A 26338-nucleotide genomic window follows, 5' to 3' on the forward strand; every position below is an offset into this window, starting at 1 on the left:
TTTTCAAGGTGAATATAAGAGACTTTAAATCTGTATGTTTTTATTGCAGTGGCTAACCCGTGTGACAGGAAGAAGTGTGAATGGTTGTGTCTGCTCAGTCCAAGCGGGCCGGTCTGCACGTGTCCTAATAACCACATCTCTGACAACGGCACTTGCGTGGAGGTGCCCCCAGCCACCCAGACCCCCTTCAGTAAGACCCCAGAACGGCTTCCACAACGACATCATATTCGAACATATGACACACTGTATATTACACTGAAAGAATGAAGTAAACATGTTTGAAAGAGCAGATTAAAAGTTAAAAAAATGTGTTTTCCTATAGCTCCTTCCTGCAACATACAGTGTCAGAATGGCGGCACCTGCGATCAGAACTCATGGAACCAGCCCAAGTGTCGCTGCCCTACCAGTTACAGTGGAGAACACTGTGAGATCAACAGATGCAGAGATTACTGTCTGAACGGTGGAACCTGCTCACCATCACATCGCACAGGTACACACAGATACACTAACCTGCTGGTTTATGAGTAAATATATACAGCAGTGGCCAAAAGTGATCTCTGGAGGGCATATTTGAGTAAGAATGATTTCATAGGTTTTTGTTTTTTTAACTACCATATAACAGTAATGTCGTCTTTCTTCAGGTGCGCCTACCTGTCGCTGTCAGCCCGGCTTCACTGGGTCCAAGTGTGACCTGCACACCTGTCAGAACTACTGCCAGAACGGAGGCAACTGTACCGTCAACCAGGGCAACCAGCCCACCTGCCGCTGCCCAGACGGCTTCCTGGGTGACCAGTGCCAGTACAGTGAGTTTCAGTCCTCTGGATAAAACAAAACCCTCCGATCTTAACAAGCCTCAAACTTTCCTCGTGTCTCTGTTTGGCAGGTGAATGCAAAGACTTCTGTAAGAACGAAGGCGTTTGCATGCAGAAGAACAGCGGCACTAAATTTTGCCGTTGTCCTGAGGCATTCTTCGGCTCAAAGTGTGAGCTGAACATGTGTGAATACTGCGGCGAGGGGCATTGCGAACATCTGCCCAACGGCGGAACTACGTGCCGGTGGGTACCAGCATGCTCGACGGTCTTTGAGATGAATGTGGGTTTGAAATTGTGTCGTTTGTAATGTATCTACTTCTGTTTTTATTGGCAGATGTGCTGATAACAGACAGCAGCCGTCTTGCTTCACCTGTGAGAACTTCTGCAATGAGGGCCAGTGCTCTGTTGACCCCCACACTTTACTGCCAGAGTGCAAGTAAGAAATAAAATTAATAAGAAATTCATGGCCGTTTAAACTTTAACTTCTAGTTTTTATTATTATGGATTAATATCCAACAATCAGAAATGCAGTTTGGATCATATGCATGCGTTAAAATTTGTGTTTTGTTTAATAGGTGTCATTCAGGCTGGGAAGGTTTCCGTTGTCGTATCAGAGTCTCCCCATCTCAGAACACAAACTCTGGAAGTAAGTTTATCTATCTAACTCTCTCTCGTTTTGTGTCTCATATCTAATTTCTGAAATAATTCACGTCTCTCCATGTGTAGGCACTCCGTCAGTGGTCATCCCAGTGATGTTGCTGCTCTTACTGGCTCTGTTAGTTGTCGCCGCCATCTTATGGTACAAGAAGAGAATGAGCGGGTGAGTACATCTCAGCAATAAGAGCAACTCGGACTTCTCACATATTCTAGCCAGGCCTTTTTCTGCATTGATCAGATCTTTTCCTCATTTGTCTTTAGAGCAGCAGGGGTCTTGAACTTTTATGAGGTCAACAGGAAAGTAGAGATGAGCTGACATATCGCTAGTTATGGTGCATACATTGCAATCATTGTTTATAAACAGAGTAATATACTTAAACTGTCATTTTATATAATACAATTCAATATCCAAATAAAATGCAACATTCAGCAAAAGTTGAAAAACATCTTGGCTCACACTTTGGTTGAACTTGAAGGGAATTAGGATTCTAAAATTGTATTACTGACTTTCTTCTATGTGACACAAAAGAAGTTTTGAAAAAGGTCTCTTCAATACAAGTGGAAAAGACCCCTGCAGTACCTTTTAGATCCCCTAGGGGACTCGGACCCCTGTTGGACTTCACACCCATCTTTTATTTCTCTCTCTCTCTCTGTGTTAAACTGCATCTTTCTGTCTCTCAGGTCTGTGAGGCAGGGCAAGCCCGGCTCCAGATGTTTGCGGTAACTGCCTCTTTAACAGCAGGGTTCCATTCTAGTCCATCATCTCCACCATTCTTTTCCTTCTTTCTCTATCCTGTCTGATCCTGTGCTGTCGTGATTTTTACCAGTCAAACACAGGGATCTATTAACCCACACTAAAAATAGATCAAACGGTTGGTGCGAAACGAAGTACCGCCTCACGTTCTGTCCCCCTCCCTTCTCCAGCACCATACTATAGACGTGTGCCGTTTCTAACCGTTTGTCCGTGAGAGCAGTGTCGCCGTGCTTTGAAGTGTTTGGCAACCCATTGGCGCCCCTGCACCATGTCTTGTGGATATCCAGCTTTCTCTGAGACCCCGCAGAGTTGCTCACTCTGGCGGGCTGTCTCCACCCGAAAGCAAATGGATGGTTCCTCAAAGCATCATTCCTCCTTGTTTTGTGTGTGTTTCTATGGCAGGAGAGACCCTTGTGGATGTGTCTTTGTGTTTGTGAATTGCTGTGCCATGGCTCAGCCTGCAGAGGTGTGTTGCGGAGACTCGGCTTAAGATTGAACTTCTCACTCCGGTTTGTTTGCGTCCACAGTGCTAAAGGATTCCAGCACCAGAGGATGACCAACGGCGCCATGAACGTTGAGATCGGAAACCCGGCGTATAAGATTTATGAAGGAGAGCCGGATGACGACGCAGGGGAGTTATTGGACTCTGAATTCACTCTAGATCCTGATAAGGTACGTTTATTTTTACACAACGTTATATAAATGTGACCGATGTAGGATGATAGTCACGACCCACGTGCGTTCTCTCCCACAGCCCACAAACTTCACCAACCCCGTGTACGCCACACTATACATGGGCGCCCATAACAGCCGTAACTCTCTGGCCAGCACAGATGAGAAGAAAGAGCTGCTGTCAGCTGCAGGCGATGACGACATGAGCGACCCGCTGGCTTAGAGCGGCCGGACGCAGCAGACCCTTATGCCTTTACACGTCAGAGGAAGAGCCACACGAGAGATGGAACGTTGTACAAAATGTAAAAAAGAAAAGCAAATTGAAGGACAATTTTTGTATGTGATTGCAGTATTATATTTTATTCTTCTGGTCAACAACGAAAAGCATTTTCTACACGTATATTTTCTTTCTTTTCGTCAAACAAAAACTCATCCTCACACGTCCCCCGATTTAGCCACTACCTCTGTGCTCAACCGGTTGCCAACAACAATTTGGGAAATGTTCTGGTTTTTTTTTGTTTGTTTTATTTCTAGTTTATTTTTGTATGAATTGTATAGAGAACAATGATGTTTCTTTTGGGAAGGCGAAATTGCCAAGTGTTTGTTGTAATAATAAGGGAGGGGGGGGATGCAGACTGTGTAATGCATTACGGCTGAGGAATAATATGCCTCGGTAGGTGTGTGTGTGTGTGTGAGAGAGAGAGAGTTTGTGCGTACATATGCGAGTTACAAGAAAATGGCTTTTATTTCTATACTGTTATCTCAGAGAACAACGCTTACAATGATTGTCTTACGCCTTGCACAGATTGATTTTATATATATTTACATATATAATTAACAAAGTGTCTTGACGAATATACCCAGGAATACGAGCAGACACCTGTACGAATACCAGTATATACCTGTCTTTATTTTAGCTTTTGTTTTGTTTTAAATGGATGAAAAGACGCAAGAAGCGATAAATGGATGATTTGAGAACATTCCAGAACTGTTTCCAGGGTGTGTATCAGTGGCCTTGGTGTGTATGTAAGCAATCACGTGTCAGCAAGCGGTACGAGGAGGGAGAAACGTTTGACATACAGCAGGCCTCATATGACTCGCTGTCTTCCAGGAGGCCTGAAACTACCACGATCGCCAAGCTTTGCATCCGCTCTGGTGTGGCTTCGAGTTGACTTCGAGTTGTCCACTTCAGTTGAAGCCGTACATCAATTTTAGTTCGTAGTTTCATGTCTTATGAACTTTTGATGCTAAGTGTAAGTGCATTCCTGTGAGGTTCACGTGGATCCAGTAATAACTCACTGCCTTGCTGCTATGATTTCCATTCTCATCTGCCTGACCTGTAGAGAGATTCAGCTGACCTTCCACCGCTTCTAATGGAGGTAATCTGCCATAGACTGTCGTGCCATAGGCTAATGCATGGATCCAACAACACAAGAAGTGATACGTGTTAACAGTATTCATCCCAGCATCTGGACTTAACATTACGTGTCCGCTCTGTTTACAATCAAATGTAATTTTTAGTACTTTTTTTATCATCACGGATGACTAGTTTCACACAACCCTTCAACCGTCTCTGTAGTTTTGTTGGTTAATTTTGTTTTTATTATTTTTTTATATGCAAAATAATTAAACTGCTTTTTACAGTAGAAATGCTTTGTGACTCAGCTTCTTTCATTTTCAGACGGAGTCACAGAAAATTGCATTATGATAAGAAACAATGTATAAAGACAAACAGAAGTAAATTCTTCACGGGTGGTGTTCAGTTTAAAATAAGAGATACACTGATACTAAATTTCTCCGCCTATACCGACTGGCAATTATTCAGGGTGATGTCTGCCGATACTGATAGTTTGTTGGTTATATTATTCGGTCATCATTTACACGCCCTCTTGTCATTTCAAACCTGTATGACTTTCTTCTGCAAAACAAATGTTGGGAGCAGCACAGGCCCTCTTTTACTTATATTGCAATGCTAGTGAACGGGGGCTGTTAACAACTTTTGTGTTCTGCAGAAGAAAGAAAGTGACAAGAGGGTGAGTCAGGTTTATGAAGGTGAACAACTCCCTTAACTAAATTCTAATATTATGTTTAATTAATATTTATTAACTTTCTGAATGTTATTAATTTATCATCGACAGTTTTTTTACAATTGGACGATAGTTTTGCTTTTAGCGACCATTATTGATTAGGGGCTGCTTTATCGGTGCATCTCTATTTAAAATCTTAGTTTGTTTTCCCAGCAGTCACAAGTCATGGGATAATATTATACAGAATCTCGCAATATAAAAAATAATACTATATTCTGTACAAATATTTTTACTTTTATAAATGACACAAAATTAATGACACATTTACATTCAGTCATTTAGCAGACGCTTTTATCCAAAGTGACTTACAAAGAGTTCAGGGAGCAATAAGTGAGAAGTCATACAACATTTTATTTTCCATTGTCATGTTTTCAGATCCCCTCATAACAGAATATCGAGTAAACTGCTGCATTCATTGGTCCATATCAACCAAACTTCCACTCTTTGGTACATTCATTTATTTGTGCTTTTCCTCCCAAACGGCTAGATGTGTTTATTCTGTAATTCAAAAAGTTACAAAAATAATAAGAAATGTTACTGTTAGTGTTGCCTTTGTTTTTCTCTCTTGAGTTTCAGTTAGTTTCTGTGCAGTTTATAATTCTGTACTATAATGCTCTGCCCTCTGTACTGACTTTCACTTAAGGCTAAAGTCACTGTCTGGACAATCATTGAATTGATGCTTAATGATAGTGCAAAGAGAACAATTCTTCGATTAGTAACAAACAACATAATGAACTCCTTACCAAAATATATAGAATAGATTTTAGTTTTAACCTAACAGAAGTTATATGGGGGTTGTCCTTCATTAGTTTACTGGGCAGCTGGTTTAGGATGAACTAGAGTAGGAATTATCCCCAGTAAATTGTTATCTTAACAATTTGATATTTTTAAAGGGCGCAAAATATACGTATATACATAAATCAGTGTGTCTGCAGCATGGAAGAAAGGATGAGCACACTTTTCAAGGTTTCATGACATTGAATAAGCACTATGTACAGGATTTTGGTACGTGCAGGTCAAATTTCCAATGACAGTTCATTTAAAGACCCCATGTAATCTTTTTAAAGGCATTTGGTGTATTTTCAAATTAAAACAGAAAGTTTCGGTGACATCAAAGTGTTCCTTCTATTGTTGAGAAAAATTGTGAACGATGAATTGCTAAATCAGATAAAGGGGAGGACACTGTCATTCTTATGAGCACCTGATTGGACAATTACATAAAATGTCAGGTGACTCATTTTTGGTTGTTTTCCTGCAAGATGAATACTTAAATGAATGTAGTTGGTACATAAGTTAATTCAGTCCCATTTCGGGAGTTCTCTACAATTAAGCACACATGGACATCAATGACAAAACTCCATTAGTGATGTCTTTAAAGTCTGGATGAGGACAGAGGCACAATCAACACAAGGCACATGGTCGGTTAAACAAAGCTCTCATTCAGACCCTTTCATTAAAGCTGCAAAGCACTCGGATGCACATTATATATATATATACATTAAGTATCAAAATGTTACAACAAAATGATTAACAAAAAAAGTATAAACTCAGATACATCAATTACAGCTATAAGAAATAATACTGACTCAACAGAAAGGCACTTCTTTGTAACCATAGTACTGATCTAGGTTAACGTACTGGAGACAGACTAACCTGCTGCAGGTAAAATAGGATTAACAAATATTTTGAGTTCATAGTTTATAAAGGACTGTACAAACAGGGTCTAGAGAGGAAGTGCTCTCTACCCCACTGCCAGAAAGTCATGCTTAGATTGCACAATATAAGGAAATCCATGTTAATGGGCGTGAGATCCCTTTGGCAGGCTCCTCATGGTCAGCGAGGATTGCCGGTGTCCTTTCATTGCAACACGACACATTGAACACAGGGAACCACTTTTTCCTGTGCGAACACACACCGACGCTCCTCAGGATTTGCGTTCACGAGAACAGGGTGGTAGCCCTTTAACGTCTGTGCTTTTATGGCTTTGTTGAGAGAGCCTCCAGTGCAGAATCCAAAAAGGATTTCCATAAATAAATAACAACTTCTCCACCCCACAAATGAAAGACATTGGTTTGGTCCTGCACTTCCCTCAGTCACTGTGAATAGCAGGAAGATGCCATTCAGAAGAAAGCGGGGGGAGGGTAGCGGCGGGTGAGTGAGTGAGGGGTCTTTAGGGTCGCTTCCACCCATTCCGGATCACCGCGTCAGCTCGCAGGAAGGGCTGGCTTCGGAGATCTGTGAGTGGGGAAGGGAGAGAGTTAGATCAGGGAACGCTTGGGTTAACGGGGTCATTCTCAGATTTTGAGCGGCCTGCAAATAATCGCACGGTGTGATTGGATACAAGAAATGTGAGAATCAGTGATGTTTGATACATCATTGTGTCTCAGGTCTTATGACCGATCACAGCTTGGATGAATTTAGCCTTTAACCCTCTGGTACTTTCTTAGTCACAGTTTTGATCCCAAAATTGGACTATTTAAATGTATTTTGTGTACTTTATCAGGTTGGTATGAAACTATTGTGGATGTCTTTTGAGGGGCTGGTTTTGTAACAAATAGCATGGACGTGATTTGAAAAGACTAAAAGGCCTCCAAAAAATAGTCAAATGTGTTGTTTTCGGACAAAAATGTGTGCGTATAAAATAGGAAAATGAAAAAAGTGTTACGTCCACTGTAAAAAACAACTAGTAGGATTTACTTTATTTCTGAAAACAAATAATTTCAACGTGTTATTTGTGCAGGTTCTGCCACACAGTTTCTAAAAAGTAAAATGTACTTTAAAAACTGTGTGTAAAACTTGCGAAAACTAACACAAAAAAGCAAGTAAATTCTACCAGTTGTTTTTTAAATATATTGTAATACAAAAATATTAAATTTTTAAAAGTATATTGGAAAAAATGATCATAATTGTTGCATAAATATTACAGTACTTGAAACTATTAGATTCCTTAAAAAATGTGTATTGTTACATAAAAATATTTTACTAAATATATTACGTCGATTTTTCTGAAAAAATAAAAACGCACCAGAGGTTTAAGTATAAAATATGCAGTTAATATCAATTCAACTATAAGATTTTAGTTACATTTTCAGGTAATATTGAGTAAATGACACCCTTCAATGACCCTTCATTTATAACACACACTACAATCTTACCAGAGACAAACAACAAAACAAATACTAAGAATAAAAATGCATTAAACACTTTACAGAATCCCTGAGGATGTTTAGACATGTGGCATATGACAGATACAATGTTCAGCAAGGTCTTGAAAATCATTGAAACAACTTGTTATTACCAGACAAAAATATACTAGAATGAGAGTTCTCAAACACTTTACCACCGTGTGAGCACTATACTGTATGTAGATCTTGCTGAACATAACACAGATGTGAATGCTTGTGATGATAAAAGCGTGATATTATAGCAGATATCACAAACATGAGAGCCAAACAAGGACAAAGTAGACATACAGAAGCATAACATGCAGCAGAGATCGAGAGATTTAATCCTTTCCAAAAGACCTAAATACTGAAGAACACTAAAACAATTATGGATACTTTTGAAGTCTTTGCAAAGAAAATTTGCTGTCTAGATTAGCTGATACTACTGTATGTGTTACCTTGTGCTATAACATTATTTTAAATGGAAATGCTTTGACTCTAAAAATGCTGGGTTGTTTTAAGACATGGTTGGGTCAAATATACTTATAACTTATAAAGTTATAATATAACTTTCTATTTAACCCAGTTCGTCCTTTTTTGACCCAACCATGGGTTAAAAATAAACCAACATTTTTAAAGTGAATATTTATCAATGCATTTGCAAAGCAATATTATCACTTAACTTTGAATAGAATGCAACACCGGACATTTGGCCACATAAGCTTCAGCATTGTAGCGTTGTATATAATGAAGCACTGCTAAAGCAACTCAATTGATAGTAAAAAGGCCGACAGGAGCGAAGCGAGGTAGAGCTCCATAATGCCTTTCTTACCCTCCAAATATATTGTGCTCAAATATACTCAGATTAACCCCTTGTTCTGCAGGGAAGGTGGAAGAGTTATGGGAGAAAAGATGAGAGTTAGCAGATGACAAACCAAGTGTAATATAACAAGAACTGTTACACAGGCCAAATATCTCTGGGCAATATGAGAGATGAAAATAAAAGGACAATATGGTAAGAATACCTAGAGTTGAACAAAAATCTAACATATAGTAACAAAAATCTATGTAAAAATCAGTATAGAACTAATTTATGAAATTATTTATTAAACATCTGGGATGTATAATGTATTTTATTTCATTTGTCATATCCCCCTAAGAAACATTTGGCCAGTCCCATTTTCCAAGATGTCAGACCAGTGAACAACAACAGCTTGTGCTTTTCCCACAATTCCATTGTGCTTCAGTTAGTAGAGGATTCTGGGTAACCAGAGTGACAGAGGTTCATGCAAGTGTTGTATGCATGCACGTTGGGACAGGTAAGAGAACGGGACAACCTGCATTAGGGTTTTTGGGGGGGTTTGGGGGCTAGCAGATTGACTCATCGAAGAGGTTGGTATCGCAGAAGAAGCGAGAGCCCCGTTTGGCCGTGCGGGCAGTGAAGGGCACACTCTTCAGCACTGGGGGAGGAGGGAAGCAGGTCACAGAGAAAACGTTACATCTGAGGTTAAAGAGGAGCAAATGTTCCTGACGCAACTTGCTTTGGTCCAACTTCTACCTGTAGATGTTCACAATTCTAGCAATCAATTAAGCTAATGTAGAAAAAAAATACTAAATTCAAATGTTATGTACAATGGGGCCATATGTGAAAATGCTTCTATTGTACATTATATCATTTGTATTGACTTCAAATATGATAATCAGCTTAACAATGCTAAATATTCAAATTCAGTTTTTTGTGGAGATGGTCAGTTGCGTAATTTATTACAGACCTTTTAAATATTGCAGAATGTGAAATAATCAGAATGTTTAATTCTACACTAAATACAATTTTTATCTCAGATTTTCAGCATAGCCTCAGGTCCCGCTCTACGTGTTAATATTAAGTATGCTGACACTCCTTAAAACGCATTCATATAGATTAAATCCATATTTCTTTGTGACTGGGGTGGCAGGAGAGGACATAAGAAAACTAAAACATTCATCTCAAATGTTTAAAAACAAGTTTAAGTGCAATAATCCCTGAGATGATTTAAATGAAAAAACACCAGGTCAGTGTTAACTGATGTGCATTTGAAAGGTTTGATGACTGTGCTGCAGGGGTCTTTGTATAACGTAACAGAGGGTACACTGCTGGTGTGGAGAGCTGTGGACCACCACAGTAATTCTGGAGCGTTGACTGCCCGGCCCACCTGTGATGATGTCTTCAATGGTGCCATCTTTTCCCTCATACACAGGCCGGTGGTCTTTGGCTTGTCTTCGTCTGAGCTCTGCGATCATTTCCTGCTGCTGGTGCCTTTTCTTCTGAGCTTGGACCTGCAGAGGTAATAAATATATCCGAAGAAAAAAAAACTGTTTCACCACTCACAATTACTAAAATTCCACTATTTATCAAAGAGATTCAACATTGTTTTTTTGAGTAAACCATCATGTATGTCTCTAGTGTCTTGGATTCAGATTGTGTTGTTTGTTTTGGTCACCTTAGGGTCATGTTGTTTGGCTTCCTGCGCTAGTAGTTTCTCTCTCATAGCTGCTTCCTGCTTCTTTCTCTGTTCATTTTCATCCACAGCCTCCTGCAGAGAAAACAACACAAAGATCCATCAAAAGGCTGAGCGTCATCCAGGCCTACGACCTCCTATCTACACAACCATGGCAATCTGTGAGTATTGTGATCTCAATATAGACACATGCACACGCAGGAGATCTTGGACCTTTTGCGGTTCCTCGTGTGCGCTCATAAATCCACCGGCAGAACAATGTGAGGAAGAGGCGTGTGTGTATATGTGTGTGTCCGGGATAGAGGCGGTACAGGCAAAGCTCAGTCTAAACACAGCAGCTGCCCTTAAATCTCAGCCCAGCTGCCCCTTCCTGTTTTTCGCCCTGGGCTAAGTTCGTTGCTCCTCCACCCCTGACCCGTGATGCTGATACACCGACCAGGAAGACTTAAAAAAGGCCTGACAACAAGACATCTCATTCAAGGTTTGTTTTACTATCACTGAACGCCAGTCCAGTTGTTTCTCGATGGGTGGGTTTATGGATTTCTTAACAGCATTTAAACATCCAAAGTTTTCATATGAAGAAGTAAATAACACGCAGTAGTGAATTTGTGAACCATCACAAACCTTGTAAGCTTTGATGAACCTGACAAACACTGGAAATAATACGGAGGGTGGCGTTGTCTTTGGACTCTCTCCAAAATAAAGCACCACATTGTTGAAGGCCTCCTGGAAGTAGATTCAAGGAGAGATTCAAATAATCGAATTCCTTTGTAGATGCCTGAAAACCTTTTTTTAAGAATGGGAAAGCCACCTCAGCAGTCTTGGCATCTTTCTGCAGTTTGTCCAGCTGGGTATCGCTGGTCTGCAGGAAGCCTTTGAGAATGGGATGATCGTGTTGACTGCTCTCCCTCCTGACCAGCTCCATGCCCTTACCGAGCTCCTTAACATCCAACAAAACGTTCTCCAGAGAGACTGTGAAAATGCATTGATTCAGTAATGATTGACATATCACAGCATGTATAGGCAGGATATGTTAATGGAGCAGACCTGCCGCAGCTTTATCCACAAAGTGCAGCTCATTGAAGAAAGTGGCCAGTTCGGGATATTTCTCTTTTACGACGAGAGCAATGTAGTGCAGTAATGTCATCTTCCGGTCTGTAGATTTAGTATCTAGCAGCTGAAAGAGATCAACAAGTATGAGAAGAGCTGTTGTTATGTCACAATATATCACAATAACACTAAGGTTATGTCTCACCAGATCCAAACTCTGCAGTTTGAAGCCATACACAGACCCTCTCTTACTACTGTTCATGTAGTTTCCCACGGCAAGAATGATCTGTGTGGAGAAGAGAAGTGATGAGCATATTATTTGTGACCCTGTCTGTGAAAACCCAACCAACTTTTAGTATTCTTTTGACATAACGGCTATAAAATCATTTACTTCAGTATTATACATGAACATTTGCGCGCCACATCTCTATCATAAAATCAATCAACATCGATAAACACGCTACCTATTTTCATCACTTTATGGCTATGATGATTTTAATGACCACACTGAATTTCACAAACAGGGTAAAACTTCAGATGTTAAGAAGACACTTACTTCTAGGATCTTCTTTAATTTTGGAGAGGACTTCACTGAAGCTGATGCCGCAATGATGGCGTTGAGTTGCTATGGATTAGAAAAGGTGTGTCAGATCATGATCACATGATCTTGCCAAGCACAACATCAACATCTTTTTGTCAAATGAACATTGTCCTAACCTAAACCCTAAAACCCAACCCAAAACTACACCTACTGTGTAATCCTATAATAGACTTAAATGATGGAAATGCTGTCCGAGCCCCTCCATTTCACTCTTAATATGATTGATTCGTATAAATTTTGTTATTTTTTATTAATTATCATAAGCCAACCTCTCTTTTATTTTGACTTGTAATAGAAATTCACAGTGAATGGTCATTCTTCAGTGAAAATCCATAAAAACTGCAGATTTCCCAATTTCCTGATATCTCACCGGTGTCAGCATGTTGACATTATCACTGAAGTTGCCCACAAATGTGATGATGCTCATTCTCTGAGTGAGACGCTCAATCTTGCTGAAGAGCAGCATGAAGCGGTCCTCCTCAGCCAGCTGATCCTGAGGTCTTCTCTCCCGCTCATACTGACGAAAGAGTTTGCTCTCGGCCTCAGTGGGTAGAAACCGCATTAGACATTCCACAAAATCCACCGGCAGAGCCTTCAGATCAAACCTGTCATCACAAACATGCAGTTTTGCAGCTGTTTACTGTCAGAAGATCAACCATGTCATTTTCACAATGTTAAAATCAATTTCAGATAACATTGAAGAGCTTACGTTTGAATGGCTTTGCAGATTTCCTCCGTGGTCTTGTTTGCCTTGCGTAGCGTGATGGCCAGATTCTTCGAGCGGTTGGAATCCAGCAGCTGTACTTTGTTCATGACCTTCTGAGACACTTTGCTCTTTGTACTCGACACATCCACCACGGGACCTTGAGCTTTCGTCTTGAACAGCTCCTCAAACTTTTCTAGATCCAGCTCCTACAGGGCGTCGGAACAAGAGCGTCATGAAATGAGCATTCATGAAATGAAAAATGACACTGTGCATATCACGCTCACGGACCTCAAGCACGCGCTCGTCGTCGATCTCGTTGAAGACGGTGCCGTTGATCTGGTTGGGTTTCAGTGCAGTCCAGTTGAAGACTGGAAGGCGGAACTTGGTTTTTATGGGTTTTTTAATGCGAATGGCTACAGAACCAAAAGAACATTGGGATTAAATTAGCAACCTTTACAAATTCATTATAGATAGAAATATGTATGCATGTGTACACAATGATTTTGTTTGTCTAAAAAACAACTGTATACATATTGCATTAATTAGTCTTTGATATGTTTTTAAACTATGGTTTACCTGATAAGCCTAAGCTAAGGATAACTGATGGCGATGATCCAGCCTGAGGTAGAGGTGGTGGTGGAGGAGGAGGAATATTAATACACTCCACTGTGGAAAAAAAGAGACATTTGCGAAAAGTTAAGCATCATTTTCATTAACTAACATTCACTCACTATTAAAAAGGGTTTAAATGAATATTGAGTGTGAGTCCAGCTGTTTCCGGAGCAGAACTGCACTTCAGCTAAAGGAAACAGCCTGAGCTTTTCCTCTTCCTGCTAAGGCTGTGATGACATTCAGTGCATTTAAGAGAACATTTGTTACATTTAACACAACAGTTTTTCTGTGTTAATCATATTCGACAAAGCCTGTACTCTTTGTCTCGAATCTAAAACAAAGAAATCCTTACACAGCCATATCCAGTTAATATTGGGCTGAAAATAACATCTCAGCACTCAAAGATATATACAGTATATACTCGCAGAAAAAATTAGGAGACCATTCCAGTTTTGTCTTGAACTGGTCTAAAATACATGTATTAACATTAGTAATGTGTTTAGAAACAATAAGAATTGTTTTCCTTGCAGCATTCAAGATCTGCAAACATTGCTTTTTTTACAGTCTGTCAAGTTACATTTTTCTGCTAATACAAAGCACTATTTATGTTTGGAGTTTTGGATAAATGTTGTCAGTAGTTTGTAGGATGAAACAAAAATGAAACAAATTTTGGGCTGTATACAATGTTGTATTTGTTTTTGGGTTGTTTATGTAACAGCCAATTGTATTTCCTCATTATACTTTTCTCAAGTCAGTAAAGACACAAAACACTACAAAGTGGCCAGACGTTAAAAACTCCGACCCTAAACGCACACACACATCTAAACCAAACTGCTTAATCTGTCATTTTGTTGTAAACTTCATATTTGTCCTTATCTCAGTACCTTCTGAGGGGAGGGGCGGGGCAGGTGGAGGTGGTGGCGGAGGCGGGGGAGGAGGCGGAGCAGGAGCTTCAACATCAGCAAAAGAAGTGATGCCTAGTCCTCCGATCCTAGTCACGCCTGCAGAAAATGAGCCCGGGTCTCCCAGAGGAGCTCCAGGCCCAGACCCGCCAGCCATTCCACCGCCACCCAGAGGCTCAATGGCAATGTCTCCATCAGGCTGTTTGCGCAGACGGATGGTACCCTGCTGCTCCAGCTCCAGCAAACGCTTCTCAATGTTGTTGTGCCTCTGGAAAGCAGCATCTTTCTCCTTGATCATCCGTCTCAGCGTGTGCACCTGTGTGTTGGCCGACTCATTCGTCTCCTGAAGAACGCATGATAATGTGAGACCAGTCAATGTTTGGGAGGTAATATAACACCTGTTTTTTCTCACATAGCACAAGACAGTTTTGTAATCAGCATTTTTGTCCTGTTTTCCAGTAAAAAAAACTAAATAAATTAAATAATTTAATATATTAATGATTTCAAATATTATTATTACATATAACTTAACATTTGTTATTTATTATCATATGTGGAAAGACAAACTGTCTAAAACATTAAAACTTGTTTTCAGAGACTTATATTTTTAATACAACATTTTGTTATATTTTTATAAATTATAACATGTTTTGCCAAATCACTGTTAAGTAAGTTTCTTTATTTTAGACAAAGACACAGAAACCTTACAAAATACAAATAATTACGGTTTTACTGTTGATTAATTCATTATGTCACTTAATTAAATTAATTTACATAATTTTACATAAATCCAATACATAAATACAGTTAGCATGTCTAGCTCAAGCTAATACTGTGATTCGGTACAAAGTAATCAGTGATCATACCTTTAAAGTAGTTAACTCCTTATCCTTGTGTAATAGTTGTTTCTCAAGGTCTGCTACCTTCATCATGGTCTCATTTTCAACATCTAGAAGCTTCTCTGTCACCTAAAACAAAATGAGAGCAGAAGAAAACACAACCCAATAGGATGAGTGAAAACCGAATGCATCAGCACTGATCCTATAAACATGATCCTCTCTCTCTCTCTCTCTCTCTCTTCCTTTCTGATCAATACAGAGAACATTTCCAGCAGCATGACACAGCATCACTTTCACTTTTGAAGCTGCAGAGATTACACACACAATGGAAAATTTGGGGAATTTTGATGTCCTCCCCCATCGTGTGCTTGAAGTGGTTGCTGTGTCAGTTGTTTTTTTCAAGACTTTCTCAGCCCACAGTCAGGCCCACTATGGAGTCAAGATTACCGAAACAATCTCAGCGATTGTTTTCAAGCTGACTTATAACTTTCTTTTAAAACTGATATCATAAATATAGCCTTCACTGCCAAACACTGCCAAAGTCTGTCTCACTAAAACATTTGAAACTTTTAGTTAGGAAGTCTAAATAACATGTTCAATTACAATATATAAGACGTCAAAAGTCAATTATTAATCCGTGTATCTGGCTGTATGTTATGGGTAAATATAAGACACTAACCCTGTGTACCCTCTGACCTCTAAATGACCTCTGATAGTAGCCATTAAGATATTTAAAGGTACAGTGATTATTTTTTTCATTGAACAAAAATAAATCAGTTTATTGAAATTAATAAAACAATTAAAGTGTGTAACCTACCTATACCAAACTATTATTTTTACCTTTTTACTATATGATAAAAATAGGCATAAGTGTTGATATTCTGAAGTCAATGGAAATTGTTCTGGTTTGTGCAATATAAACATATAGCAGTGATTCTTACATGTGACAAATGTTCCTCCAGCTCTTCCACCTTCTCCAGTGCCACATTCTTAGTTTCAGCGTCCTCCAGCAGTCCTCCAACATCGAACACATTGTCCAGGTACGCCTGGATCTGCACCGATAGCTTATCGCTCTCTGTGTGCTTTGATTTCTTTGAGGAAATACAAAGATCTCTAAATTTTCATGTAGTTTAAGAATACTTTTCATTTAGTTTGATTTATTTCATTCTTTTTAGAAGGTATTTCAAATTGACACAAAGATAAACTAGATATCTGTTTAATGTTACGTACAACATCACAATAAACTTGACTGTTTAAATCTAGCTTGTTTTTTTTTTGGTGAACATTGACTGGTACCTCTAGAAATTCATCGAGGCCCAGCTTAGTGAACTCGTACTGCAGATGAACACGAAAGTTCATGTCCTCCACCGAATGGACCACGATGTTGATGAACTGCATACAGGCAACCTAAAACACAAACACGTTTATTTACGCATGCAGACTTTTTCACACACACAAGTTTAGAATACTGAAGTGCTTTTTTGGACCTACCATGAAGTCGATGTTTCCATCTTCACTACGAAAGTACTCCATCAGCTTCTCAAACCGATGTTTCTCCTTACACACCTGTTGTGAACACAAATGTGTTAAGTTCCTATGAGTGTGAACAGAGTAAGATATTAATAAAGCTGAGCTTGAAGATCTTGGATCACAGTCCATTACCAAAGACATTTACTATATAGGATCTACAGTAGGCTACTGTAGACTTTAATGGAAGAGAAGGGATAGATCTCCCAAAAATGAAAAATCTGTCATCATTTACATGATCTCTTGTCATTTCAGACCTGTATGACTTTCTTTCTATCGCAGAACACAACACGAAAGAAGATAATTTGAAGAAAGTAGGTAACCGAACAGCGCTGGCACCCATTCATGGGTGTCAGTTAACAACATTCTTCAAAATATCTTCTTTAGTGTTCTGCGGAAGAAATAATGTCATACAGGTTTAAAATGACTAGAGGGTGAGTAAATTATGACAGAATCTTTATTTTTGGGTGAAATATCACTGTAGCCATTACACTTTACCACAGTTAGATAAAAGGCAAAACATAAAACCTGCCGTTTTGTAAACATGGATTTTGTCAAATGATTAACTCCATCAGCCGTCATCGGCTTGTTTGTGTACATAGTGCTGTGCTGAAATAATGGTGGATTGTTAAATTCATGCCTCTAAATTCAATGTCAGGTTAACCACAGACTCTTTGAAGACTTGTTTTGCAGGAACGTAGGCATTACATTTCTCTCTGGAAAGCAGCGGGTCCCACATTGTTGTGACTGTTGTGTTGATGAGCTCTTATAGTTTCTCAGGGCCGAGACGGCCAGTTACGGGCTAATTGGCCCGTTTCCGGTACTTAAATGACTAGGCAAACAGAACTCAAGGTTGAGCAAACGGGTCGAGTCTGCGGGCAATTCAGTCCCCCAAAACACCAACGATCCTTATCAGAGAATTGATGATACGACTGGCTTAACATGTGGTGTTTTCCCACAAAATGCACACTGGATAGGAAGGGGGAAATTATTCTGGTATTAGATATGGCTGGTTACAGCTCTATATGTAAAAGAATAAACAAAAACGAGTTACACAAACACATACCCCTGAAACAAAACAACTTTGCTACAGTTTTAAAGGGATAGTTCAGCCAAAGATACAAGTTCTGTCATCATTGACTCACCTTTGAGTTGTTCCAAATCTGTATACATTTTTATTCGGAAAGATATTCGGAAGAATGCTTATAACCAAGCAGTTCTTGGATGACATCAACTACTTTGGTAGTCAATGGTGGTCAAGAACTCATTTGGTTTCAACCATTCAAGCAAAGACATTTATACAGATTTGGAACAACTAGAGAGTGAGTAATTCATGACAGAATTATAATTTTTGAGTGAACTATCCCTTTAAGGGTACGACTCTATTGATGTTCCTCACATATTTTTACAGGGTTTGGTCTAAACTCCTTACTGTCAGTATTAAAATATAAGTTTTGTGAAAAAACTGCTTAAACGTGGTTCTGTTTCCATACAAAGGAAGTCAATTTCAGTCCAACGTTGTGTCCAAACTCCCAAAATGTCATCTTTTGTGTTCTTCAGAAGAAAGGGTTTGTAATGACGTGAGGGTGAGTAACCGATGCATAAATCTTCATTTTAGGGTTGAATTGTACCTTCATTATTGAGTAAATATATGGTCTGAATTTGGAAATATACCATTGGCATCGAAAGTATGGGCCTTCAACCAGAGCTTGCCCCGAATATTCTTGCTACCTTGCATTCAAAAGGTTTTCACATTTAATAGACCGTCAATGTTTTTTGTAGTACATGAGAAGGTGTGAATGTCCCAGCTTCTACCTCTTTGAAGTTATCAAACGCCGAAAGGATGATTTCATGGCCTCCTCGCACCAAACACACAGCAGCCAGCAGCTCCAGGACCAGCGCCTTTGTTCTGAAAGCACAACAATAGCCTCTGTGACCATTCAGGCAAAATACTCGACCGAGCAGGATTCCCACAATAACAAGTGTAACGTTACCAACATGATAGATAATCACCCACCCACACCTGCTTAGATCTGTCCTTCAGGGAGAACAGCATCTTTGTGTCCATTGTTATACAATTTTCAAAATCAGAAACATGATAGGAGGGGTTTATCACCGCCTTTCATCTTCAACTTCTCAGATGGGTCATTTCTGATGTTGAGTAGCAGTAAATGTAGGGTATTTTCTTATACTGTACATGTTTATATGTTGATATTGAATAAAAAATTATTGTAAAGTTGATCAAGATTTTTATTAAGACATTGAGCTAAGTGATGTTGGCAAAGTCAAGGGGTTCAATTGTTCAGCCTTCAGTCATGTATCATTAATCCTCTCAGAGGGTTTCATTCGTTCCATACAAAACTCTAATCGCCAACTTCATAGCACAACTGAGACCAAAGACTTTTGAAGGCATTGGTTCAGATAGTAACACCACCTGTTTGGTGATAAAATCACAGACTTTTTGAAGATTGGTAAATAGATTCTTACCTAGGGTTTTTGTTGTTTAAACTCAGGGCAATCTCATTGACGGCATGTGCGTGAGACATGACAAGATTGAAGCCGTACTAAAGATAGAAAAAAAATTAAATCATGTTATTTCTCCCCTAAATGCATTGCATGTTTTACTCTTTGTAGTTTAAAGGTCCAGTGTATGAAATTTAGGTTGTGAATTGCACACTCCTCACTTCACCCCTTCCCTCTCCTTTCTAAGCACTACGGAGGTTGACACAGAACTAAGATGTCATCACAATTAAGTGTCTTTGCTGAAGGAGATAAAGTATTTACTGAATGCGCTCTGTACAACAATTTGTTTAAATCTTCTGTAGAAACAACATGGCGAATTTAATGTAAGGGTGTATGTAGCTCATTCTAAGGTAACACAAACATAACGCTTCATTATGTAAGGTCTTAATGCATCTCTGAAGACAGTTATGTATATTATATTGCATTTCTGTCAATAGATCCTTTAAAAACATCACACACTGTACCTTTAAATGAAAAGCTTCTCAAGTAAGATTATTTTGTAATACCACTAGAGGGAGAAAACCCTGTACAACTTCTACCAATTGCTTCTTATTCAGTTCTCCAATCAGATCATTGCATCCTTTACCTGATAATTCATGATTGCCCTAAGACACATAATGCACACGTGCACATCATCCTTTTGACTGACTAATCTGGAGTTCTTGATGGTTTTACTGTTGGATACTGAGCCATACCTGTTATAGAAATAAGACATAAGTTAACAATAAGTTCAATTTGACATAACACACACACACACACACACACACAATCACACACATCACATGAGAAGTTTATTCATTTGCGTGTGCCGTCTACACTCAGGAAGTGTGGCTTTGACACAGTGGGTGAAATCATGCATGTGACTAGTTTCTGTAGAAAGCACTACAAGTGTCAGTCATAGTGTTAACACACATACTGATAACTAATTATCATAGGACACTTTCAACAAATAGTGTTGTATTATTGGTTGAAAACAAATAGCTTTTTTAGAAGCCTTTTTGTGTAGCCTATTAGTAGAAACTAACAGTTCTAAGATAAAACTGCACATCAGCCTCAAATCTGGCAAATGCAAGACATCAACGTTTCAAAGCAAGGCAGTGCACAGCAGCAAGCACAAGCAGGCCATACACACAGTACATACCGGAGGACGGATTGCCGCGCAGAGCGCACCAGCGTATTGCAGCCGTTCTGGTGCAGATCCTCGATGGACCTGCTCCAGGACTTAGTTTTGTCCAGCAAACAGTCATCGGCAATCTCCAGCGCCTCAAAATCCAACCTGAGCCGCGCACATAAGGAGAACGAGGGGATAAGGGTGGGGAGGGTTAGCAACAAAGCTCAGTAATGGGGTCCAGGGTTATGCAGACAGCAGCACAGGACCATCCCAGTATATTAAAGCATGGCAAATCAAAGCTCAAAATGCTGCAAGAGGCACACACAGGGCTGTTTTTGTGTGTGTGGCCCTCCTGTAACGGGGACCCCACACAGAGATTTTGTCCCCGATTTAGAATTTTTGCAGTAGCCCTGAACAATCAGCGAGTTCATAAATATAACAACATTAGAACCCTTATCTTCATCAGAAACTGTAGATAAGGGTGCTTGTAACAAAGGTCAATTTTAAATGCCATGAGGCATGGACCAGTGGATGGGAGTGTTTTGATCTTGTGAGAATGTCTGTGGTTGGTTGCTTGGAGGCCGAGTCACTCACATGACAGCACACTGGGCGAAGGAGAGATACTCCACCAGAATGTCCAGTCCTCTGTTGTCATCATTCAGGAATTCACGAACCCACCTGTCACATTAAAGAGAAAGATGTTAAACACCCTACTGAAATCAAACAAGGGTTTTTTAAATGCTGAAGAACAACTATTTCACAACAAAATAGTCATTTATTGTCCAATTTATACTATTAAAAATCAAGCGTATGTAAACTTTGTAACTAGGTTACTGTTGTAAATTAAGTTATTATTCTGTGTAGCCGACTATATGCTCACCATAAATAGTGAGCTTGTTTAAGGTGGTACTAAATAAACAAACATAAGAAAAAAAATCTTAAATTATTAAAGTGAAATAAAAAATGACAACGCCTATTTTTTCATGAAATATTGAGCGTTTATTGTAAATGGTTTATCAATGTGAGTCATTCTCTTTTTAAAATTAGTGTGCCCTCATTATCGTTAGTTAAAATCTGAAAACACTCTTCCTTCATGACAATCCATCTTAAATGACTTACTAAATAAAAAAATTTTTAGTGATGCTAGACGGCTTGGGCGGAGCATCCATTAACTCCTCCCCTTCAACTGTTAGTTTGCTGCCAGTTCCATTTCTAAATGCAACGGCTGTTTTTATACATCCGATCAAATCACAGAAAAAAAGACAAAAGTCACGCCCACTATTTTCTCATTAGAAATTCCATTTCACTAAGAAATGCGTCAAAATACGGAACATCCGGTTCATGAGGACTTTAACGTCTTCCAGATTCTGCATGCCCACAACTGTATACACTGCAAAAATAAATTTCCCACCAAGCATTTTTGTCTTGTTTTCGAGAAGTACTATAATAAAAGATACAGATAATTGTAAAGAAATTCATTTTAGCAGTGTCCCGTACAATTAAAGACTGCCACATATTCATTTATTTTACTCAAATATCTTGCTTCACACTTTTGTGTGTGTAAAATATCTTGAATGTCGCTTCATGATGACTCTACACACACATTTTCTTCCTAAAGGCTGATCTGACTTGACTGGCTTGGCAGCACAGCGATGGAAAGTCCAGAAAATAGTCTAGCTTCAAATTTCCTTTATTTAGCTTCAGCTTTCTTGGGGGGGGGAACACTAAGCGAAAGGAATTCCCACCGTGCAGAGAAAAGGAACGTGGAGGGCAAAAGCCTGAGAGAGAACCAGGAGAGGAGGTTAAATATCTGACACAAGCAATGTTTAGACTGAGTTTCTAACACAAACATCCACTTGTATATACAGTACATGCATTCCTCTTTTTTTGCCTGTATCTCACTTTCTTTCTCATTTAACCCCTAAATAGCTAACTGTAATGATTACTTACAGTGTTTGTCTTTATTTATTTACCCTTATGACGTTTCAAACCAGTATGACTTTCTTTTCTCTCTGAAAGCCAAAAGGTATATTTTTTGAAGAATTGCAATAATTGCAAATTTCGTGAAATACATAAATGGATTGATTTAGAATAGGACAGTTATTATAGTCTTTTAGCACAGGAGTTGATTGACAGGTCTATTATCAATGTGGCCAAAGATGCATCAGGAAAGAAGCTACCGACCTCCTAAAACAGCACAAAAGACAGAGATAAAGAGTGGGCCTGGGCTACAGAAAACGGACTTTTCAGACTGTAAAGGTGGTAGGGACTCGCTCCATCATCAGCTTCCTGTCTAGCACCTCCCCCTCCCTGCTCCCCTTTACACTCTTTTCCTGTCCGGCCAGATGCTATTTCAGATTGTCTTGGCAAAGCAGGGAGTAGCAAATCGGAAAGAGGCCAGGGATCAGACACATGCAATAAACAGTCTTCTGTTCCACTTCATCCAGCCCCAAAAATCAATGTGAAAATATCCTTCCTATTCTTTTACTTCAGTTGCTGATGAGAAACATTTATGCATACTTACATTGCATTATCCTATACATTTATACATAGGTATGTGCAATCCCCTGGGATGGAACCCACAACCTTGCGTTGTTAACGCAATGCTCTTACCACTGTTGCTACAGGAAAGCTGGAAAAACATTACTGTAAACTCTTAAAGCAGGAGAGGATGCTAGTGGTGATTTGTGGCTCACAAAGAAGACAAAGGAAGTCATTTATAATCATTGTTTAGTGTTGTTTTCTCAGATGTAGTCTCAGACGATCCGTTTTTTTGTGTGTAGCCCACGATCCGTTGGCTGAACGTCTGATGCATATGGCACACTTTTTTGGAAATACTTTAGCACGTTCAAAGTCGTCATCTGATTGGTTAAATTTCACAGGATTTCCGGTGAATGTGCGGGTTGCGTTCTTCGACGGACCGCCTGGAAACAAAACGAAGCCGTCTGATCTAAAAGTAAGCTGTCGTGTTTTCAACGGTTGCTATAAGAATTAATCACGATCGACTAAACGCTTGATTCTTAAAAGTGTGCAATGTTCACGGCATAAACTTACTATCATTTTGATGCTGTTAACTTTTGACACGTTCGTGAATTTACAGCGGCCTGTTACTGCAGGGAAATTTCTACTCCTCTAAACATTAATGTGGCTCGAGACGAAACGTGATTGGTTGCTTTACCTGTCAGTCATATGGGCCTTGGCCATAGAAAGCGGTGATTAGGCGAGACTTATTTGTGTGTGCATTTTAAAGAGCTGATTCGGGTTACAATTAAAGGCACAGCATGTAAATTTCACCGCTGGAGGTTGGAAAACAATTATAAAGGCGTAGCTCCATAACGCTGTGGATGATGGGAGTTGTAGTCTTCACGACTTCAGCCAATGGAAATCAATCTGACTTGTGTCTTGCACTGAAAAGAGGGAACTGAGGAAAATGTGATCAACAGGTGTCCCTCTTCATACAATGAACTAGTTAAATGAGATTTAGCTGCATCTAGTGGTAAGGTTGCAACCGACGGTCCACTCCACCTTCCCCTCTCTTTTGGAAGCACTTCGGAGGCTGACATATGACAAAGATTCGCTTCTTATACAAAGTATGTAAAGAACAAAAATAAAACGCTGTGCTAGGGTTTTTGGGATATTTGGATGCAAAAATCATACTTATTATCAGGCGCGCAGATGGCACTAGGGACGGGGGGACATGAACCCCTCCGATTCCGATCCGCCCCCCTCAGTCACCCTACGAAAGGCAACAAACACAGGCAAATCTGAGGATTAATCCAGGTTTCCACTATGTACATTAGCCTAAGTAGTGGAGGACAGGCCCGCCGCTCCTTAATTATGTTCCCGTCACTGCTTCAGAATCGTGTCGGGTCTGACGCACAATAATAATCTACCGGTCCCCATTACTTTGTACCCAGGTTCTCACTACACGCTGTTCTGTTGTCAATAAACACACACGATGGTGCTACCACCGACGTTTACGTTCACTGTCCTCTCTGGATGCTGCTGCTAGCCTGCTACGACTCCTGACCCCGCCCCAGGGTCCTATGACGAGCTGTAAGATGCCTCAATTGTGTCTGTAGTAGCGGTAACCATAGCGATCATGTGCCATCGTCTATGACTGAGCTGGTGATTTTGATGAGTTGGTGAACTGAAATAAACGGACGGCATAACTTTTTTTTCCAAAAAACAAACAATGTAAGTATCCTATGCCTGTTGACTTTTTCCCACGTGTGGCAGATTGAATTAGTTATTTATTTGTATAGGTAGTCTTTCGCCCTTAGCAAACAGCAAAACTTGGAGAGCATGACAATTAGGCGAGAGGACTTATTTAGCATAAATGCTTAACAGCACAGACAGTTTGTCCAATAAATTACGCTATCAGCCACCACAATTCATTCTTAGTGAATTCCTCATATCGTTTTTTTGTATGTGTTGTGTGTGCCCAAAAGAAAAGCATAAAAAAGGTTTCCAGTTGATATACAAGTTTCCTTATACATATCTGTGTATTGCAGTCTCTGTGTTCGTGAATCTTTGTATGTGTGTTTGTAATGTCTTTTCACAAAGTACAATGTCGGACGCTCCGGGCTTCCTGGTTCTCCAGCATACACAACCGAGTTTCCTGCTGGCTAGAGCTGTTAGGGGTGTGTGAGGTACAAGATGAATAAAAACCATCTGGGCTCTACAGACTGAGCTTTAAGCATAGGGAGGCTGGTGGAACAGCAGGGATCTGCGCACAGGCAAACACTACATCTAGCTTTCTACAGCAGGAAGAACAAAGAAAGCGTGATTCTTTACACACGAAGGCCAAACAATACCACAGCTTCCCGTCTATACAACTAGCAGTGCTATTGTTCTCTAACACTGTACATGGGTGCCTCATAACCTTACGGCCCTGGTTACTGGAGGATCATGGGAGATTTGCTTTGGGGTGTTTGAAGAGATCAGTAGATGGTGAGATGTGAAGGAGGGATTAAAAGAGCGAAGAGAGGAATTACTCACCCAATGTGATTGGTTCTCAGGGATATTTCCAGCTCCCGCAGGACTTTGGTGGATTCATGAACCCTCCTGCGGAATTTCTGCACAGGAAAAAGCTGATGATTATTAGCACAGGGAAAATAGTTGAGTAAATTATCATAATAATAAACAAACATTGACTAGGGCTGGGGTAAAACCGGTTCTGCGAAAACAATTTGTGGTTAATATTTTATTGCTCTATAGGGGTCAACTCTAATGCACCTGCACAGGAAAACAAATCCTGTACGTATGTGTAGTCATATATATATAATAAAACTTTTTTATTATAATTTTTTTGTTTACTTTTGTTTACTTTGTTTAGTTATTCAGTTCCTGCAAACTTAACGTATCCTAAGTGTTTCATTGAAAAATGTCCATGTTTTCTTTGTGTTTGAAACTGAATTTAATTGTAAATGTTTAGGAAATGTTGAATAACCCGTGTAATCATGCAGACGAAAATTAGGTTATACATTGTGAAGGATCTCAGCAGACATTTATCACAAAGACATGAGACATGATACTGACCTTACGTGTGACTTTTGGGTCTAAATATCCACGTAGTTTCTGGATGTATGTATGGGGAGGATTCTTCACCTGGAAACGCTCCTAACACAGAAATGAAAAAGCCATTTATCTAAAGTCAAACAAACATGGTTATGCTGTTTGCTACCACAAATGGTTCACTCAAAAAAAGAAATTGGTCATCATTCACTCTCTCTCGTGTAATTCAAGCCCTATATCAGTGACTTTTAAAGTTTGCTTTCCAATACATTATCATGAATAGGGACTTAAGCTTTCAAGCTTTAA

General features: G+C 39.6%; 2 protein-coding genes across 8 annotated transcripts in view; one reads left to right on the forward strand and one right to left on the reverse strand.

Annotated features, from left to right (window-relative positions):
* The window catches only part of lrp1ab (low density lipoprotein receptor-related protein 1Ab), an 80079-nt gene extending 75531 nt beyond the window's left edge, over positions 1–4548 (forward strand). Inside the window, exons 81-89 of the mRNA XM_079477886.1 lie at positions 50–190; positions 323–490; positions 642–803; positions 884–1055; positions 1147–1248; positions 1388–1458; positions 1539–1632; positions 2751–2895; positions 2978–4548. Coding sequence (XP_079334012.1) covers positions 50–190; positions 323–490; positions 642–803; positions 884–1055; positions 1147–1248; positions 1388–1458; positions 1539–1632; positions 2751–2895; positions 2978–3118 — 1196 coding nt within the window. The 3' untranslated portion in view covers positions 3119–4548. The remainder of the gene's footprint in view (positions 1–49; positions 191–322; positions 491–641; positions 804–883; positions 1056–1146; positions 1249–1387; positions 1459–1538; positions 1633–2750; positions 2896–2977) is intronic.
* Positions 4549–5257: 709 nt separating this feature from the next.
* fmnl3 (formin-like 3) overlaps positions 5258–26338 on the reverse strand; it is a 34096-nt gene continuing 13015 nt past the window's right edge. The window contains exons 3-27 of one of the 7 annotated variants that reach the window (XM_079477593.1): positions 26057–26137; positions 25517–25593; positions 21110–21193; positions 20546–20680; positions 19991–20099; positions 19369–19445; positions 18697–18790; positions 16846–16920; positions 16651–16761; positions 16296–16445; positions 15382–15483; positions 14498–14858; positions 13578–13667; positions 13290–13414; positions 13005–13207; positions 12666–12900; positions 12251–12319; positions 11900–11980; positions 11692–11821; positions 11456–11616; positions 11269–11370; positions 10627–10719; positions 10339–10462; positions 9484–9606; positions 5258–7217 (exon numbers count right to left, since the gene is read on the reverse strand). In XM_079477593.1, the coding sequence (XP_079333719.1) occupies positions 9515–9606; positions 10339–10462; positions 10627–10719; positions 11269–11370; positions 11456–11616; positions 11692–11821; positions 11900–11980; positions 12251–12319; positions 12666–12900; positions 13005–13207; positions 13290–13414; positions 13578–13667; positions 14498–14858; positions 15382–15483; positions 16296–16445; positions 16651–16761; positions 16846–16920; positions 18697–18790; positions 19369–19445; positions 19991–20099; positions 20546–20680; positions 21110–21193; positions 25517–25593; positions 26057–26137 (2961 nt within the window). In that variant the 3' untranslated portion in view covers positions 5258–7217; positions 9484–9514. Of the gene's footprint in view, positions 7218–8978; positions 9025–9366; positions 9607–10085; positions 10463–10626; positions 10720–11268; positions 11371–11455; positions 11617–11691; positions 11822–11899; positions 11981–12250; positions 12320–12665; positions 12901–13004; positions 13208–13289; positions 13415–13577; positions 13668–14497; positions 14859–15381; positions 15484–16295; positions 16446–16650; positions 16762–16845; positions 16921–18696; positions 18791–19368; positions 19446–19990; positions 20100–20545; positions 20681–21109; positions 21194–25516; positions 25594–26056; positions 26138–26338 lie in introns of those variants that run through there. The other 6 variants (XM_079477595.1, XM_079477597.1, XM_079477598.1 and 3 more) reach the window with 6 other exon arrangements.

The sequence above is a fragment of the Barbatula barbatula genome (genome assembly GCF_947034865.1).
Source record: "Barbatula barbatula genome assembly, chromosome: 17".
Taxonomy (NCBI): domain Eukaryota; kingdom Metazoa; phylum Chordata; class Actinopteri; order Cypriniformes; family Nemacheilidae; genus Barbatula; species Barbatula barbatula.